Source organism: Sphaeroforma arctica (genome assembly GCF_001186125.1).
Source record: "Sphaeroforma arctica JP610 unplaced genomic scaffold supercont1.429, whole genome shotgun sequence".
In the NCBI taxonomy this organism is placed as follows: Eukaryota; class Ichthyosporea; order Ichthyophonida; genus Sphaeroforma; species Sphaeroforma arctica.
In genome coordinates, this window is record NW_014040129.1 from 28,819 (window position 1) to 48,134 (window position 19,316).

The window sequence follows — 19,316 nt, forward strand, 5'->3', positions numbered from 1 at the left end:
TATACTATTGTTAGTTATTACTACTATATATATACAATAATAAATAGTATGTCTGTATATACATATATATATCTATATATATATATATATATATACATTTTGCTAAAAAATCGGATGCTACATATTAGGGTGAAAGATACCGACTATATGCAACTTTGAATTGTAGGCACATGCTCGTGCATTTGCTCCTTTAATCATGCGAATAGTGAAACTATCGCATTTTGTCAATTATTCTCAAATACATTGTGTACTAAACCACATAAATGCAGTTGTTTCTCTGTGTATGCTCATATCTGTGCATGTGTGACTTAAACTTCGAGATTAGTAGTCGTTTATATTGAGGCGTGATACATTATCTCATGTATATATGGTGGCAAGGACGCTTCTATATCGTCTCGTCTCCATATGTACAATTTTGCCTTTTGTTCCGCAATGTTAGGGGCCGTTCACAAATCTATAAATGTATCGTACCCTAGTTGATATCGGCATGTTTGTTTAAAGGCGCCAACGTAGTACAAGCTTTTTAGATACACGAAACAATCATGACCCTCGTGTCTACGTAGTACAAGCTTTTTAGATACACGAAACAATCATGACCCTCGTGTGACTATGACACCCTGTGTTTTTGCCGCCAGGAATAAAGTATGTCTTTGTTCTGGTCGTCATAGCGAAACTATGAATCATTATACACGTGCACAATCACATTAACATAATATCACACATACGCATACACATGCAAATACATCTTTTCAGTTGCTCACTTTGCACTCGGAAGAGCTATCGCACCCGCATTGCCGACAGGCGGTTGGTATCTCTCAATCCGAATCTATTGCTGCAGTATAACACTCAGTTTTAGTTTAGGACTTGTTTGCACCTCTCACTGTCCCTTCTAATTGATGGTTACTTTCGTCTGCTGTCGACTTCATCATACATCTCACACTAGACTACCTACCAGTATCTTTTGGCTCTGATTCTGAACTTGAAACGTTTATAGAATTCACGTTTGTATCTGATATCAAAGAAACTATCGAATTATCTGCTTCTGGTTTTATTTACGTGCGTGTCATGCGGCTGGTGCACCCTAAGAGTTTACTTCACCTGTTACTGCATATGGTACTCACTTAAGACTCATATCATCTTCCCACTCGAAACCACTGCGCCACTCGGTCTGCAGATAAACATACTTGGCTCAGACAAAGGGTCGTCTACAGTGCAGATCGCTTCACCCTTCATAGAGGATGCCTTTGTATCGTCGCTACAAGTGCAGTATGGCGAATTTAACATCCGATCCGCCAGCGGGCAACAGTGCGCCATAAGCGGTGTGTGCAAGTCACGTGTTAAGAGTATAGTACTGATGAACTATCTAGAGCACGTACAGGATCATGCTATCAATGTAGGATACGATACAGAAGGCCGCATGATTTGGAGTATTTGCCTCGTAACATATAGGCGTAGCCGTACAATGAACTGGCATTGGTTTGCATCGTACGTTTACGTTTGGTGCTGGGGCTTGTACGTATCGTGTATTGCGAGGGCAGCAGAAGTATAGCACAGAATTCCATAGTGGCGTTGTGATACATTTAGTACAGTACATGTACTGAATCCTACGGTACATAAGCATACACATGGAATATACCTACATATAGAATTATACTCGGATAGTCACTCATGTATACCTGCGTTGTCTCTCGTATAGATCCTCCGGATCACCTGGCCACCACTTTCCTCTTAGCGCCTTCTGCCGTGTACTTCACATCCAATTCGCACGTCGAAATTGGGCTCGACCTGGGCAGGTGGCACACGGACAGACACGTGTTTGAAATCGACTTTGGCAATTGCTCTATTCTGAATTATCCCGATACATTCCGCAGGTATGTGTGGTGTGTGTGTGTGTGTATAAATATGCTCAGCTGTCGGGGTGTATGCGTATTGTGGTGCGTACTAATACATCACGCTCACCTAACACGTGCGTTATGTTCACTCATAGCCGTTGGCTTTAAAGCCTCTGCAATGTTCGATGCTGCTACCGCTTGAACAAACTCACAGCACAAACGCACGAGCGAATCTTGAATCCGAGCATTCAGTTGTCTCGCCATTGACAATACGTCAGATTGAAAACAACTGTCTGTATCGTGAACGTCGACGCTTCTGCGAGCATATACAGCTACCAGCTGCGCGTTTACTTACCTCTGCATCTACACCCGATGTGTGCTAACCCCTGCGCCCGTTTGCCTCCCACAGCCCTCGCCTACACATCAACGCCAATGATTGCTCCGGCACAGTCCGCTTCAGCGTCCTTCTGGCCGATCTGCAATCGTGCAACGCCACTGTGGTGTCTGACAGCAACACCGACGAATTCGACGCCGTGGGTTTTGGCGTCGACATCAAGGTCAAGCTGGCCGACAACGGCGTGCCGCTGACGCTGAAAATGGCGGAGACCCGGCTGAACGCACATTTGACCGAGGACGCAGGTGTGGATTGTTGGACAGGGATACTACTTTGTGAGATTGGGGGGTGGGGATTTTTCTATTTTCACACGTCCGGGATCTGATGCCGAGGGTCGCATTGGTGTCTGTTTACATGCTATGCGAGTAGCGTAGATTAGAGTATATACCTGGGTGGTTGCTTGGTTTGTCTGGGTTTGGACCGCTTTTCTCGGCAATTGAGATATTGGACAGCTTCAGACGCGCGTATTGTGGATATAGTTGATTCATTTTGCCTTTCCTATTCATTCTCAGGAGCGGCCATCGTTTTCACTCAACCACGAGTAACGAGTGAATCTGTGCGAGTCGTAGTCGAAACGAATCCGGAAGAGGTGTCGAAAGTATTTGTCAACGTAAGTAGACGACATCCATCAACATTTCTTTGTTGTCTGAAACAGTCACTAGTAGTGTTCGATACCCATTTATACGGCATTTATATGGAGAGGGGTTAGGTTTAATGAGACAGCCAGTAGTCAAACAGTGAATAGGTGCAAGGGCACTACACACGGTCAGAAAGCACCGTTCTTTTTGTTCTTAGATACACCTCGTGTGTACGTTAACGTATCTCATATTTTTCCATGTGGAGAGTTTGTGTACGTAACGTATCTCATATACTTTAATATGGAGAATGTATACGTTAACGTATCTCATATACTATTATAGGGAGAGAGTGTATGTTAACGTATCTCATATACCTCATATGTAATCTGGAGAGTGATTGATGTCAGTTTCTCTCGATCCTTCACAGTTCGCTACCGACGCCAAATACCGCGGCGTGGAAGGCACCGAGGGAGAGGTGATATTCACACCTCACCTGCCAACGTCGGATGACAACGACAGTGCTGAGACGCTCTACACACCCTCGCCAGGAAGTATCAGCGGCTCTGTACTGGACAGCACAACGCTCAGACCCATAGGGGGTATGAAAGTCACCTACAAGGGCCTGGCCGACCCTTTCGCGGATTCCGGTCTGATGCCCGCGGCCAAGTTTATCACAGTGGCCGACGACGGTATGTGGGGCTGTGTAGGGAGAGTGATGTGCGTTGGGTTGTTTTGTCTGTAACTGCTGGTGCTGGCACGATTACTGAACGGATGCGTATTAAACCCTAAAACCCTCATATCCTCGACAGTATGAGAGGTTTTGGAAAGCTCTATGTGGGTCTGAATGTTACACGCCGATTAGAGACGACTTTGCTGCCAGCTGCCTGGCTCAACAACGCCAGGAAAGACTGCCTTTTCCTAACGTCTCCAAATCTATATCACTCACAGGCACCTTTGTACTCGGAGAGTTAGACCCCGGCTACTACGTCGTGTGCGTAGACTTCACCCACCCGCTCGCCGGTGATCGTGTGGGTGAGACCTGGGCGGTCTCGAACGACCCAGACGCATACACTAACGGATGCACTGAGGTGCGTGTGCTGGGAGGCACATACACAGATATGGGAGCCTTCGAGTACGCTCCCCCTAGTACGCTGAGTGGGGTGGTCACGAAGGGCGTGGAGAAGGAAGCCGTCGCAGACATGGAGGTCGATCTGGTCCAGATAACTGGTATGTGCTCTCCCGTGCCACAGCTGACTTGTCTGTCTGATACGATTTTAGCATCACATAACTGTTTCACGCGTGTGTATTGGCCCGTGGTTATCCCGGAAGTGCTCGTTGACTACATAAATGTACCCACCCACCCCGCCTCCCTCCCACCTTTGCACACGCATGGGTACAGGCTTAGGAGACTCAGTCACCTACACTGTTAAGACCACGTCCAACGGTGTCTTCCACTTCGAAGGTCTGGAGGATGGCACATACTCCGTGCAGCTGCCAGCAACGGCGCCCCATGGCAGCGTACTAGACGACAGCCTCCCCACAGACCGCGTATACATCATTGCTAACGGCGTGCCTGTGTCCGGCATTGCAGTTCAGGTCAGTGACGGAAGACCGAACTTGTACATATGCGTACGAGAAAGGCCTGGTGTTTAGTCCGGATGTTATTTTTAAATTATTTATTTTTTGTGCTATGATATGTCCGCTGTACTAGTCCATTTCACACTCGTGCGTGTTGTTAAGCACAAGCGAACTCACCTGCTGCGCAGCACATCACGCTTGCTCCGCTCGTGGATGTGGACCACGTCTGCCCATACGCCTACTTAGCCTACTTATACTCCACATACACTCTCTCACACACACTCTCTCTCTCTCTTCACATGCACAGTATGCCCTATCCTCGCGCATTACCGGCAAGATGGTGTCTGTGAGCGGAGACATAGTCGAGGGCGTACGTGTGGAGCTACTTCGGTTGTCCGTGCCAGTTGACGCGAGCAGTGCAGAAGCCAACGAGCCCATAGAGGAGGTGGCGGTCTCTGACGGGGACGGTGTTTTTGTGTTCGCAAACCTAGATCCTGGAACGTACCTGGTGTGTATATACACTTGTGAAGGTGTACGTCGTGAGTGTGTGAGCTGTTTGCGTGTGCACTCGTGGTTTGCATCCTGCGCCCCGTTGAGGGTGTGTCGTTGGCGTCTACTGAATCGCTTGTTTCTACCGAGATTCATTGTAACGTTTTGAATCTATCTAAAGGTCACGGTCCCCGATATATCAACGAGCGGCGGATCGCTTGTGGAAGCGCCCACAGATTTGACAGTAGACATGATGGAGGAGAAGCAGGTGTTCGAGGTATGTCTGCGCCTTACCAGCTTGTACATAGCTAGTTGTTTGTTAGTGTGGTTTCATGGTGTCCTGCACGAGTTAGAATGAATTAAGCCAACAACCCCACGCGTTGTACAACACCTACATTCTCCGTTCGGAGGGTTTTTCTTCCTTCAAACGATCAGAAACGCAGTTTATATCGAACCTCATTCCCGTTGTGTGTTCTCGCAGGTGCATCTAATGGAGGGCGACGATGCGAACATCGGAACGTTCGCCTTCAGCGAAGCGAGTGGCGTCAGTGGGCGTATTATTAATGCCCTGGGAATGCCTGTGCAGACCTCCATTTCCGCAAAGTCTGGGGATACTGAGTATGTGGAATGACTGTCTTGTTGGCTGAAGCGTGTGTATTTAATATCATTATGGCTGTCTTGTTGCCAGAAACATACATATTCAATATCATGCATATGCGAATGTTGGCAATCTTCCGTTGTTAGTACATGCTATCTATCGCCAGTGCGCATAGTCACCACATGCCTCAGCGGCTGCTCTTTCGCCGGTGTGATTGGATTGATCAAACAATGAGTGTGGCAAGAACAAGTATTCCGTTGCACTATCAACCACTACTAAACTGTCCTCTCCACATACATCCTCGTGCATGTCTATGTGCATCGCATCTCTAATTGACCTCTCGGCTTTGCATACAACTGGTGCCACCGAGCACAGCTGCTCGGGTCTCTCTAATTGGCCACACACTCCCTCCTCTCTCTCTCTCTCTGCCTCTGTCTCTGTCTCTCTTTCACACTCGCACACTTACACAAAAACGTCCCGCAGAATCACAACACAATCCACAGCCGACGGGTTTTACTACTTCGAGGGCTTACCCAAAGGCGAACACACCATCACCCTCAACGACCTGCCTTCAACCATGGGCGTGACGGTGCTCACACCAGACGACAGTGAGTTTGTGGTGCAGGAACCAGTGGTGGCGGGTCTGTTTTCGCCGTTCTCTCTCACTTCCTTATCGACTGAGTCGCCAGATGGATCGGTAACTACGGTGTCCCCTTGCACGCTCGTAGCTAACACTTGTTTTATGGGGTGTATGTGAAGTATGATAGTTTGAACGAAGGTTGGGCATGGTATGTGTGCACATAGGGATGTATGCGCTTTCAGCATACTACCACATACATGAAATCCTAAACCCCTAAAACAAACATGAACGTGGTGAACGTATGTGTACAAGCTTTGCCGTCCTCAGATTTGTGGCTTTCATATTCGATGTTGTGCGTTTATGTTCCCAGTCTGAGTTCTCTGCCATTGTGAGATTATTACACAGACGGCCTCTAACCAACTACTCACTCGTACCTTAGTCCGTGTGTCATAACTCATACCTAGCCTAACTCCCTATCCTTGATTCCGAATACTCAGATCACCATTGAGTTCAAGGGAACCATGGTTACGGGTATCAGTTTCATGATGCAGGAAAAGGGCTCGATTGCCGGGCGAATGACCGATTCGGACGGCACCGGAATCTCTGGTGTACCTGTAAGTACTTTATATCAACAGAACATACACCTTGTGCCCCTGTACGTACTTTATATCATCCGAATAGGCACCTTGTGCTCCAGTCGAACATGCACCTTGTGCTCCTGTACGTACTTTATATCATCCGAATAGGCGCCTTGTACTCGGTGCTGTTTGCGGCCGATGACTTGTACCGTGTACGTAACCGGGTGATAACTTTTGTGGTCAAGTCGTCTGACATGTCGTGTATCTAACACTGTACTATGACCACTATACTATGTGCATGTGCGAAACTAGATGGGGTCAAACTTCAAAGCTCCTGCGCCATCCGCAGTTGTTTTCAACTCGTCTCTTGCCGTTGGTGTTGTTGTTGTACCTGGTCTTGTAGAAGAGACCATTGGGCCGCAAATGTCCCTTATTTCCACTGTGTTTAAATACCTGCATAGGGTGTTCCATAGCGTTGACCATGCACCTTCTCGGTCCAAGTCTCTAACCTTTGGTGTTCATGTCCCTCTAGGTTGTCCTGACCGGCGCCGACGGCGACGGCGACGGTCGAGCCACATCGAATGCCTTGGGCTACTTCGCCTTTGATAAGTTGCCAGTAGATGGCCTGTACAAGCTCATCGCTCCCGGCTTTGAGACCTTCCTACAAGTCGACATGAACACCGTAACGCAGGTACATTTGCGCGTGTAAACACGTGTGTGGGTGGTGTTTGTTGCGCACTCGGGAGACTGGATGGCTGAGGAATGAGTTAAAGTGCGCACTGCTCCGCACGTGGGTGTGGGATTTAACACGTACGTGTGTGATTAGGCTCGCGGGTGTGTGATTAGGCACCTGGGTGTTTTATTAGGTGCAGGCCACTCATACCACATCGCTTGATCGAATGTGATGTGGGCTCAGTTGTTCGCACCAGTCTCAAACAAGGACCACGACTCGTCGTACCCACACAGTATCCATATATTAATTACATGCAGCCATACGTTCTTCATATGTTCCACTATTTAACCACATACCAATTATATGTTCTATCTTTTCCTTTTCAGACATACCTTCATATGGTCCACTACATAACCACATACTAACTACGTGTACTAACTTTTTCTTTATTGCAGCTTGGCTCATTTTCCGCCGAGCGCAGTGGGTTCGTCACGGGCACTGTTGTCAACGCTCACAACGGCGAACGCTTGAAAGATGTGGATGTCGTATTGAGAGACTACACCAACGAGTACAAGGGTATGTATACTGTGTGCTACACCTATACACATGTATGTTTCTTGTGGGATATCCACTGTGTGTTAAACCTATACACATGTGTGTTCTTATGGTGTGTGCCATACTTGTACAGATGTGTTTTTATTTCGCGATACGTAGGGCTAGACACACGCCTGCCTGAATGCCTTCGCTCAGCGAGTGCAGACACATTGTTATGTCGTTCCCAACACGCTCGCACACGTCACACAACACTTCGAATATCCCCCATGTACGCCGTCCGTATATCATTAACCCCTAGCAACATCCCTATATCGCCTAACTACACCCCTATAGCGCCTAATAACACCCCTATGACCCCTAACAGCACCCCTATGACGCCTAATAACACTCCTACAGCGCCTAATAACACCCCTATAGCGCCTAACAATACCCTTCCCCCCTCCCCCTCGCTCTCTCCTCTATAGATTCACGTGCTTATCTTTCTACCTGTTTCCGCACATGTACAGCAATCACCACCACAGATCAAACCGGGCGATTCATCCTGATGTCCGTGCCCTACGGTTCGTACTACCTCAGCGTCCCAACAGACCACGAAGACCACGAGGTTGTGCACAACCCAGACAACACGATCAGTAACACGTACCCTGTCGAGGTGCGTCAGCCCACCGTGGTGGATGTGGGCCACTTTGCGTACTCGTCGCCTGCCACAGAGTTGCCTGACCGCGTGGAGGGCCGAGTCATTGGCACGTACAAGGTGGAAAGTGTGCAAGGCACCGTGACAGGGACAGGAGGACTGGGTGGCAGCATAGGTGCGTTATACATCCGTATCTGCTCGCTTTATGTTATGTGCGTGCGTTCGGGTGGGTGAATGTGTGAGTCTCCTTTTGTCATGTGTGTGCTAGCGGTTTTCGAAGTGGATCTTTTCGATGTCCACATCTGTGGGATGGGATGTGCAGTCAGCGACATGTATGTACGCTGCAGTTTATGTAGAATTACGTGTGTGTCTGTACCAATGTGTCTTGTCACTCCACAGTATCGACTATATGTACAGAGAGCATAAATCTACTTCGCGAAACGCTGGGGGAGTCTAGGCAAGGGGCTTGCGATGACTTTTGTAAGCGTTTGCAACAAGCCTAGATGTGATTGCTATGGCCTCACTGAATGCCATATACATACCTTCATCAACCTCCGCTCTAGATATATCGCAGCAAGTGTGTACTGTGTGCTGTCCTTCCTCCCCCGACCCCTCCCATCTGTCACCCTTAGCTACGCCTAACCTAAACACACACCGCACACGCACCTCAGGGCACGAGACGACAGTGTCCGTTGAGATGATGGGGTGTGAATTGGGTGGCAAGTACACCTTCAAGGGTCTGTCGTTTGACTCCACCGACAACACTGAGGCTCAGATCGTACGAGAGACCACGGACATGAGCTTCTTCCTGACCACGGGCAACACGTGTGGCGTAGCTGGCAGCAAGTTTGCGCCGGTGATGAAGGGGATGGTGAAGCGGGCGAACCAGGACTACGAGGTGGACGCCGAAGGCTTGGGAGCGGCTGTGGGTATGAACGACATGACGTACTGGGCTATCGGCCTATGGTCGGACGAGGAGCGTGTGGAGGTGACGAAGGGCGAGATCACCCAGGCAAAGGTATACTTGTAGTGTGTGTGTGTGAAGTTTAGTATGCTTTACACTGGCAAAAATACACTTGTAATTTGTGTGTGTGTGCGTTTGGGTTTAGTGTGCTTCGTACACGCTGTATTACAACTTGTGTATGATTCTACAGAGCCTCTACGTGACATTGTAGTCGCGTGCGGGCGGGTCTTTCCCACAGCTGGGTATATCCCTCTGAAAGCACCAGCAACACAGCAACTAGTGATGATGTGCTTATCAGCAACTAGTGATGATGTGCTTATCAGCAACTAGTGATGATGTGCTTATCAGCAACTAGTGATGATGTGCTTATCGGCAACTAGTGATGATGTGCTTATCAGCAACTAGTGATGATGTGCTTATCAGCAACTAGTGATGATGTGCTTGCTGTGCATGTATAACAACCCTTTGACCAGTCTGAATACCATCGCCCCCTTGATTAGAAATGTGTGTAATAGGCCTCAAGTGTAGCACAACAACGGCACTCCAGTAGCTTCTGTGCTAGCCCCTCCTGCGTCTCTGTTCGTAGGCATATACCCTATGTGTATCATTAAGTAGGTAGGCATATACCCTATGTGTAACATACCCCTCCTATCACTACCCGCACAGCTGGTTGCCGGGGGAGTGGAGTGCAGCAGTGAAGCTGTAGACGTGCTCGCCAAACTCAGCACAACCAAGATAGAGACAAGCAGTGTGAACGCCTTCTTGGCAGCCGCCATTGCCCAACAGCAGGACACGCAGCCTACAGAGCCCACAGTCATTCTCACGTCCCTGCAGTTGAGCCCAGGTATTTCACCGGCTGCCGTGTGCCCTAATTTAGTGCATATGTCTTTATTTGGTGCGTATGTCCCAATTTGGTGCATATGTCTGAATGTGGTGTATATGTCCTAATTTGGATTGTGTGTGGGTGTCGTATCCGGTAGAGATTCCGTCCCTCGTGTACATCGGTTTGTATATCTCCTCGCAGTGTGTGAAGTCTTTGTTGTTGTTTTTTGAATGCTGCCACCCTAGCGGGTGGTTGTCGCCAGCACTCGTTCTCGGCTGTCCTGTGGAACGTCCCGCCCAGGTCTGTATTTGGTGTGCGTATCATGGAGGTTACTCTTTCCCGACGTTATACAACCCACCATGCCCAACAAGAGTCGTACACCTCACTCCGACCCACACACTCACACGACTCGATCATTCGTTCCCCAGCCATGACCTGCCAGACCGATGTAGTGCGAGAGGGCGTGGCCAATCGGCCTGGCATGGGGCTGGTTCTGCACCTGTCTATAAATGTTGACTACGAGCAACGCGGCGGGTATGTGCCCGAAGCCAACCGTTTCCAGGGCCATCTGCGCCGTAGTGCAGCGCCTCGTTTGCGTCGCAGGCGGCAGGCGGTGGTAAAGAACAGAGACACGCTGACTGCTAGTGAGTCCTTCGCGGCACACTACGACACGCCCGTGGTCTTGACGGCTGCGACGGCTGCGATTGGGTATATGTGTATCGGTGTTTGATACATCGCGCTGCGAGGGCGGCTCCAGTAGTATGGTTATATGTATGGGTAGTGTAGTATGGTTATACAGTATGGGTAGGAGTAGTATGGTTATATATAGTATGGGTAGAGTAGTACGGTTCTATAGTATGGGTAGAGTGGTATGTTATATAGTATGGGTAGAGTAGTATGGTTATACAGTATGGGTAGAGTATTATGGTTATATAGTATGGGTAGAGTAGTATGGTTATACAGTATGGGTAGAGTAGTATGGTTATATAGAATGGGTAGAGTTGTACGGTTATATAGTATGGGTAGAAAAGTAGAGTTATGCATGCGCACGTAACGTCTCGACAGTATAGTCTGTCTGTCCAAACATCAGAATGAACTCGACACTTGACCGTTGTCGGGTGTGTTGGTAGTCCAGTTTCACTCACACCTAGGGCCATGCTAATTCGGACTCATTTTGTCCCATTCCGTCTCAGGTCCAATCCCCTGCCAGTTCTGGGCGATACATCCGCAACTGAACCAGCCGCGCAGGAGCCTGAGTCAGACTTTGACGACAGCGCTGCCGATGCCTTCGACGATGACACCAGTGAGGCCGATGGCGTTGCTGTGGATACGGATACTACTCAGCCTGACTTCCAGCCGGACTTTGGACTAGGTGGGCTGCCTGGCGGCGCTGATAACAGCACCAGCAGTACGGAGGTCCCGAGCTGGGCCGCGTCGGAAGAAGCGAGCATTGTAGCGCAGAATACGGCGTCAGCGGTGCCTGTGGCGAGCGTGCCAGTGGCCACGGCAACATCTGTCGCACCTGCGACTATAGAGACGTCGACAAGTGTGGCTGCAGAGACACCGGCAAGTGTGCCTGTAGAGACGTCGGTAAGTGTGGCTGCAGAGACATCGACAAGTGTGGCTGCAGAGACGTCGACAAGTGTGGCTGCGGTGGAGGTGCCGTCTGTGATGGTGGACAGAGAGGATGAGGCGGCTGTGACAGACAAGGATATCGTAGGCTCACTCGTTGTCCCGGATACGGTGGCCGACGACGTTGACGATTCCGATTCGTCGGCGGTTTCTGCCTCTAGCGCGAGTGACGGAGACGATGATACGGACGGGGGCTCGGGCATCCTGCACTGGTTGATTCCTGTGCTGGTAGTGTTGCTTATACTGGTTATGTCGTACTTCCTGATGCGCCAGTACTACCGAGCGAGGCAGAAGGCGCGGACCGATGCCTATCTGGCACACGCACGTGGTATGGCTGGCACCATGGCCGCCATGCCGGATGCTCAGTACTTCGACCCTCGCAACGGAAGCAGGTATGTCCCTTTATGTTTTATCTCGGTGGGAAAACGGTATAGAGCTGATGTCGGTGTGCCCAAATGTGCATACTTTGACATCTCACGGTCGTGGCGTACCACGGCGTGGATCTGTGTACCTGTCTATGTACGTCTGTAGATGTAGGCTTGCCTTTGTACGCTTGCAATGTCCGTGCACTTGGTATACTGTTGCATGGGTTAGTATCTTTTTATGTTAAATTGATAGCGAGTATGTGAATGTGTACTGCAGTTTCTCAATAGCACACGCGTTCGCGATGTTATGTGCATGATATGCCTGTGCCATCTTTGTGGCTGTTGGTGGTTTCGAATCGCATCAAACACGTGGAGGACCCAAGATATACGCAAGCCAATCACCGGCTATCATTAACACGTTATTCATAAATACAGTGACTGTAATCTGAATTTGCAAGTGTTCATGGATGTCCGTCCCGAATAGTTATAGAGTATCAGAAACGTCTGATACCATCCACGGCCTCGAGATGATCGTGACAATGCACACATATGCTGAACGCAATACTAATTGGACCTTTCTCGTACCGACAGCACGAACATAAGCTCAGATCCCATTCACAGCGGTATGCATATGGGTATGGGAATGCAGAATCTTGGCGGAAAAAAACTAACGCACAGGTAGGTTATGTGTATTGTTAAGGACCGATAGGCTGTGTGCTGTTAGGACTGCGAGTGTTACCTTGTCTTCTGTTACCAAACGCTGACTCTAAGGGATTGAATACAAAAAGCAACCGTTGTCGATCTTTCCTTGTTCTGTTCTGATCGATGTGTTCTCAACCCCAGTTATAGTTTATTTTAAACCCAGGTACAGTTTGTTTAAATCTAGGTATAGAGTTTGTTTAAAACCTAGTTTTAGTGTTTGTTTAATCTGGTTATAGAGTTTGTTTTGAACCTAGTTATAGATTTTGTTTTATACCTAGTTAGTAGTTACAGGTGGTCTGTGGAATCTTATAGCTTATCCCCGATCTTAACTGTATCGTATAATCTCATCTCCATCCTATATTTCATCGTATTATCTCTGTCTAATTGCATCTATCATCACACCAGTAAAACAAAAGAGGTGACCGATAAGGTGGGAGCGATGGGTGAGCGTATCGGCAAACAGTTCAAGGCCTGGGGCACGAGTATGAGCGACATGTTTAATAAGAAGAATGAGAAGCCACTCGAATCCTACAATCCGGTAAGTGCAAGTAAAGTGAACACTGGCATAGGCGTGGGACGCGGTGCGAATTGGCAGAGACGAATGGCTGCAACACTCAGTAGCACTGCCGTGTTGTACTTTGCTTTGATAGTCATATATATATGTGTGTGTGTGTGTGTTTGTCCTGAACTCGGCGACTGCAAGCGTATTGGACTGATACGCATAAACATGGGTACATTGAATGTTCTATACTTACCAGTGCACTTTTGTTTTATTTGTTTGCAGCACTCTGCTGTAACTGTCAATAAAGACTCCATGACCTCGATACCACCAAATGTGATCTGGGATGCGAATGACACAACCAACACGAGCAGTTCGTCACACATGAGCGTTATACACAAGGCTATGGGCAATCGACCCGTGCAACCCAAGAATACGACTACGTCAGGCTTCGGACAGGTATCGACTTGCTATTATCAATTAAAGTCAGTCATGTCTTCACCTCCATGAGAGTGTGCTGTAACGTTACACCAGTCGTGTGTCTAGGTTGTAGCCGATCCTTGCAACATGACTATTTATCCGATCCGGAAGACTCGTCTCGACTTGTACATGGCTTTACTGGGAAAGCCCAATCCGCAATAGGCACACAACACCAACCCACCCGCGATCACCATCATTCCCGCGAACCCTCACATGGCTTACTATTGAATTATGCGCAGGGTGTAACAAAGCTTTTCGGATATGGAGGTAGCAAGAACGAGGACAGCAAGCACAGTGACACGCCCGCCAGCCCGGACCCCAAACCGGTACGTAGGAGTGCTCGTGCGTTATATGCGTACAATACGCAACTCACCCCCATTTTTCGGGCCCTGCTGGCGAGGGTCATATAATTCTGTGATATGGGAGTGTTATTGTATTCAGGACAGGAGCCGGTTTGCCATCACTCCGCGTTCACAGTAGAGTTTCATATGGCTGTGCCAGCGTCGAGCGGCTGTTCTGTTTTCTTGATTATAACTTACAACAGTTTTCTAATGAAGTGAACAATGTTCTCGAGCCCGTTGTATTGCCGTTGTACGTTCCAGCTGAGCAGACCTTACTCACGTACTAAAGCTTTTAAGGTCAATAAATAATTATATCGTACATTCCTTTCACTCACAGGCGCAAGGCGGAAGCCTATTCTCGAAAAGCATGGGGATGCTAGGAGGCCTAGGCGGCGGTCGGGCCAATAACATGGTCGACGTAGATACTGGATTTCATACAGAAGATGACGACGACAACACTGCGACGCGTAGGATAAAGAATATAGACTACTCTAATATGAGCTTTGGCGTCAGCAGGACACCCGAACAGTTACGTAGTCAGCGCAACACCCACGTGGCCGTTGTGGGTGGCAACGGGTATGCGATGTTTAATCCTGAGGCGTCACCCGGTGCGTTTTCACCCGATAGTGTACACTCGGCGGATCGCTATCTGGCACAGCGATCCAATCAGATGTCTGGCCACAATCCCTACGCTCGGACCGAAGAAAACGCCTTCCATTCAGCCGGTGAGTGGCTGTCACCCGAACGCGAGTACAAAGTACAAAAGAGTGAAGGGAAGAAATCTTCAAGCGGTTTGGATCGTGGGCCTATAGCGGCGCGTCCCCGCCCTGGTGTAACCAACAATGGGAATAGCGCACATCCTGCTGTGCCGCCTCACATTACCGAGAGTACGGCTGACAATGTGTTCTTCAGTCCCCATGGTTCGGTGCACGGTGAAGACATCTATCGAGATGGCTATAGTGATGAAAGTGACGGAGAGGTCCCCAACCTCAATTTATCTGGATTCTCAGGTGTCGCCCCCACTAGCTTGTAGATAGAATTCAACTACTTTTTCTGTGTGCAATCCGCCGTGATTTGTGCGTCGAATGAGAAACCGATATACATATGTTTCAGATCAAGCTGGTAACTTCAAACCGGTGATTTAAAAAATGTTATATTAATCCATCGTGTGTCCGGTATGATTGTTCTGCCGCTGATTAGTACACGAGCGAATTTTATAAATCTCTGGCCTACTACAAAGATGTCTAATGTTGCAGAGCTTCACTTCTTTGGAACACTATCCTGATTTTATTTTTTTTAGCCCTGTATGCTACCACTGAGCAAACTTTAAAATGGCTATATATAAAACTCCATCAATCAAATCTTGAATAATTTCAATCGCACGTGCTGTCTGAGAACAGATGCAGAACCCTACACGTGTAGGTTGAGGTACGTATATTTGTGAATTCGTTAGTCTCCATGACTCACGAGATCAGACGTGTATATATAAGAATTTGTGGAATTTACAGAAGTCAAAAACATTGAACCAATAACATGACGGTACTGCGCCCTGGCAGGCTGGCGGTCAGCTCAGGCCTCTCAATGAGATGGGGTTTTTTTACACGTATATAGCGGCCGGACTGGCATAGCCTCCCCAGTATTTGTGCAATCCACCCTGGAATACAGGGTTACCCATTTCAGCACTGCCAGGATCTGGGACGACAAACATTTCTTATTACAAGCCAGGCCCTGGCGACCATTTGCGGCCATCAGTATTTACCAGCGCCCTCCACCCCAGAATCTACCTAACGCTCTCCTGTCGGTCATCCTGCCGGATCCCCTCCTCCCGTCGTATCCCTGGGGTCGACGCTCCATTTCGACAACATAAAGCTAGTAGACATTAAAGTGAGGCCGGATGATCATACCAAACATTTAACTCTGGCGTATGGTATCAGGCAACGCGGGAAAGAGTCAAGAGTCTTCTTCGCCAGATGGACTCTATAATAGTGGTGATTGCAAATTGAAGAGAGCGAGGACAATAAATACATACAAGATTAAATTTCGGTTAAGATAAGACATGTCACAATACACACATATACGCGTATTATCAGGCATAAATCATACTTTAAAAAATTCACTGTTATTGTGTATATACGTACAGTATACTGTGGTATGGTGTAGGTGGCAATTGTAGGTGGCTCTTACAATGGTGGCCAATTTAGGTGGCTTGAACTGTAGGTGGCGGTCTAGGTGTCTCTTACAGAGGTGGCATCAAGATTTCTCCATAATTTTAGTCATAAGGTTGTTTAAAAGTCATAATTTTTAGTCCGATATTGTTGTCACTTTAGGAGTTACGTCTTGGGAATGTTATTAGGATAGAGTCCTGAAAGAGTAAAATGACTGAGACGATATGTACATATAATAGTATCACGAGTTCTACAGTTCACAACGTCACCGACACGGTCGACAACTCGACAGTTGAGTCGACACTCGACACTCTTCTTCCGAGTTCCGAAGTTTCCGTCTTTCTGGCACACTCAGAGTCGGAGCTGAGTCTCTATGTAAACTCTTACTCTCTGGGAGAGAGAGAGGGAGAGAGAGTAGAGCAGAGACGACTCTAGTTTTTTTTAACTTGTCACTTGCTCGTTAGAGTAAACTAAATACCGTCTCTCTAGAGAAATTATAGATATGACTCTGCTGGGTCTGAGCGCAACGACAATTGACAATTTGACATAATACCAGACCATACATCACATAATTTTGAAAAAATATGAAGGGCGAAAATAGCCGTAATTATTTAAAGAAATACGTAATATGACACAATTCCGGATTTCAGAAATTAATAAATATGGGTCGAAGACAAATTGAATTTTGTAAATTTTTAAAGCTTAATTAAGAATTTTGTAAGAGTAAGAAATCACGCAGTTCTTAATAAGAAATAGGAATTAAGAAGTCGACATACCTTAAATAAGGAATATGGAAAGAATTAAGAAGTCAACATACCTTGAATAAGGAATATGGAATGAATTAAGAAGTCAACATACTTTGAATAAGGAATATGGAATAACGGGATGATCCCGTAATATGAAGAACAAGACATTACTTGATTAAGAAGTCGATTCAGAAGTCATTTTCCACTCACCACTGATATTTTCCTACGTGGCTCACGCGGACTCACGCCCCACAGGGCCCGGTCTTTGCGTTTCTTAAATAAGTTTCTTATTGAAAACAAAATTTATGACTCACATAGCAAATAAAAGTACCCGTGTGGGAGTCTCTGGGAGACGAGTTAATGCATTCGGGATGGCGAGTAGTGAGGCAGATACACCGGTTAGGGATAATATTATTTATTTCAAAAATGGCAAGTATGTATGATACAATGTAAAAACATATGGTATGGCTCTCATAGTCGCTGTAGTGGTTCAGGAAAGATTGATAGGAAGAAGTGGTCAGTAAATTCCCGTTCGAAGCTTGGGCCAAGTGAGTCGACAATGGAAGATATGTGCTGAGTCAATTCGGGCCGGTGTTGACAAAACACTGTTACTATCGAATGTTCCATATATTCGCTTGCTGACCTACTAAGTAGAGTACCCACCTCTGTGGTACGGATCGGGTCTGCGCCGTGTAGTGCCGCGGAATGGGTTAGTGCAGAGTACGAAATACCGAGAAGGACCAGGTTATCCGTCGTAATCCGGTCGAGAAGCGAGGATGGGGGTACGCCAATGCCGCAACAGACCACGGATGAATTCGGTATGTGTTGGCTGGCCTGGATCGGAAGTATCATAGCCGGAACCAACAAGCGCGATGATTTGGTTTGAACCGATATTTGGAAGTAGTACTTCAACAGCGTGATTAGCCGGGGTATGGGAAACATCTGTTTATGTGTCAGGTGCGGGTACGGTGGTTCTTCAACATGCTGGAGAAAAGATCCAAGGTGTTCGTGGAGGGTCCAGATACCGTGGAAGTCGTGGCACTCCTGTAGTTGCTGAAGGAGGTCAGGGCCGCTGGGCAGCAGTTTCGGGCCGAAAGAGTGCTGTGATGACACATCGGCAGGACTACAGAAGAATGTTATTGAAGCACTAGACGGAATTAAATTGGATATAATCATACTGATAAAGGCTTAACGCTACAGCTTGCGGGGCTTTTAAAGAATACACATCACATCGTCGGGTGCCTGAGGATGTGTACGACATTGTCACAGCCGAGATGACGGCCAAAAATTGAAAAGATTGTTAATAAAATAACACTATGCATATCATATAGCGATGTATCTGTTTATTTATTGACGACACAGGCTACAAGATATTCTAATCGACAGCCGACTATGTATATATGTACCATATGTGGTTGTAGGACCTAGAATATAATGACCTCTCCCTAAGTCCAGTATTTGCTGCCCCCAAGTTCAATATTGGCCGCCCAAAGTCAGTATCACGGCCACTTCAATAAAGGCCGAAAATTCACAAGGCAGTTTTAGCTTCCTTTGATCCTTCCAACAAAACAATCCACGAAATCCGATTTTGAGATTTTGAATTTCTTCAATGTGTAAATCGGCTTTTAATTTTTATTTATTTATTGGAACATCTTTTTTAAAAGCAACTGCACCATATTCTTTTCATTCTTTTGTATTTCCCATGAGCCTTCTGGTGTGTTGTATAAGGCTATTTTTTAAAATAAAACTCAACCTTAAATGGCTCTTTTTTTACGTTTAGACTCGCCCGATTTTACAAATATAGGTATTTTATGTTTGAATTGTATTTTATTTTTTTAAATTGTCAATATTTGAAAGGCTATGAATAAATAGAAATAAAATTGCCCTATGGCTCTGAGTCTGACTCTGCAGAGTCTGATGTCTGATGTCTGATGTCTGATGCCTGAAGTTGAACTCTGAAGTCTGAAATCCGAACTCACTGTAATACCCGTGTCATGTTCTGATAAAGATTTTTTTTTAAATAGTGATCTTTCTGAAATGAAATATTTTACCGAGTGAGAGTTATGTATTTATGTACTATGTAAATAGTGTTTTCGTTTTTTCTTTATTT

At 47.1% G+C, this 19,316-nt stretch overlaps 1 protein-coding gene across 1 annotated transcript; it reads left to right on the top strand.

Annotated features, from left to right (window-relative positions):
- Positions 1 to 609: 609 nt before the first annotated feature.
- On the top strand, positions 610 to 15,538 carry SARC_06164 (hypothetical protein; the record flags this gene model as incomplete). Its single annotated transcript, XM_014299945.1, has 25 exons — positions 610 to 642; positions 1,175 to 1,319; positions 1,697 to 1,871; positions 2,242 to 2,471; positions 2,739 to 2,836; positions 3,232 to 3,493; positions 3,753 to 4,031; positions 4,204 to 4,400; positions 4,690 to 4,890; positions 5,053 to 5,148; positions 5,353 to 5,489; positions 5,953 to 6,166; positions 6,547 to 6,663; positions 7,160 to 7,318; positions 7,756 to 7,876; positions 8,362 to 8,664; positions 9,161 to 9,507; positions 10,120 to 10,297; positions 10,705 to 10,984; positions 11,470 to 12,300; positions 12,865 to 12,951; positions 13,381 to 13,513; positions 13,760 to 13,933; positions 14,194 to 14,280; positions 14,633 to 15,538. 25 exons carry the CDS (start codon positions 610 to 612, stop codon positions 15,326 to 15,328), a joined length of 5,580 nt encoding a protein of 1,859 aa, XP_014155420.1. The 3' UTR covers positions 15,329 to 15,538.
- Between the last annotated feature and the right edge of the window lie 3,778 nt (positions 15,539 to 19,316).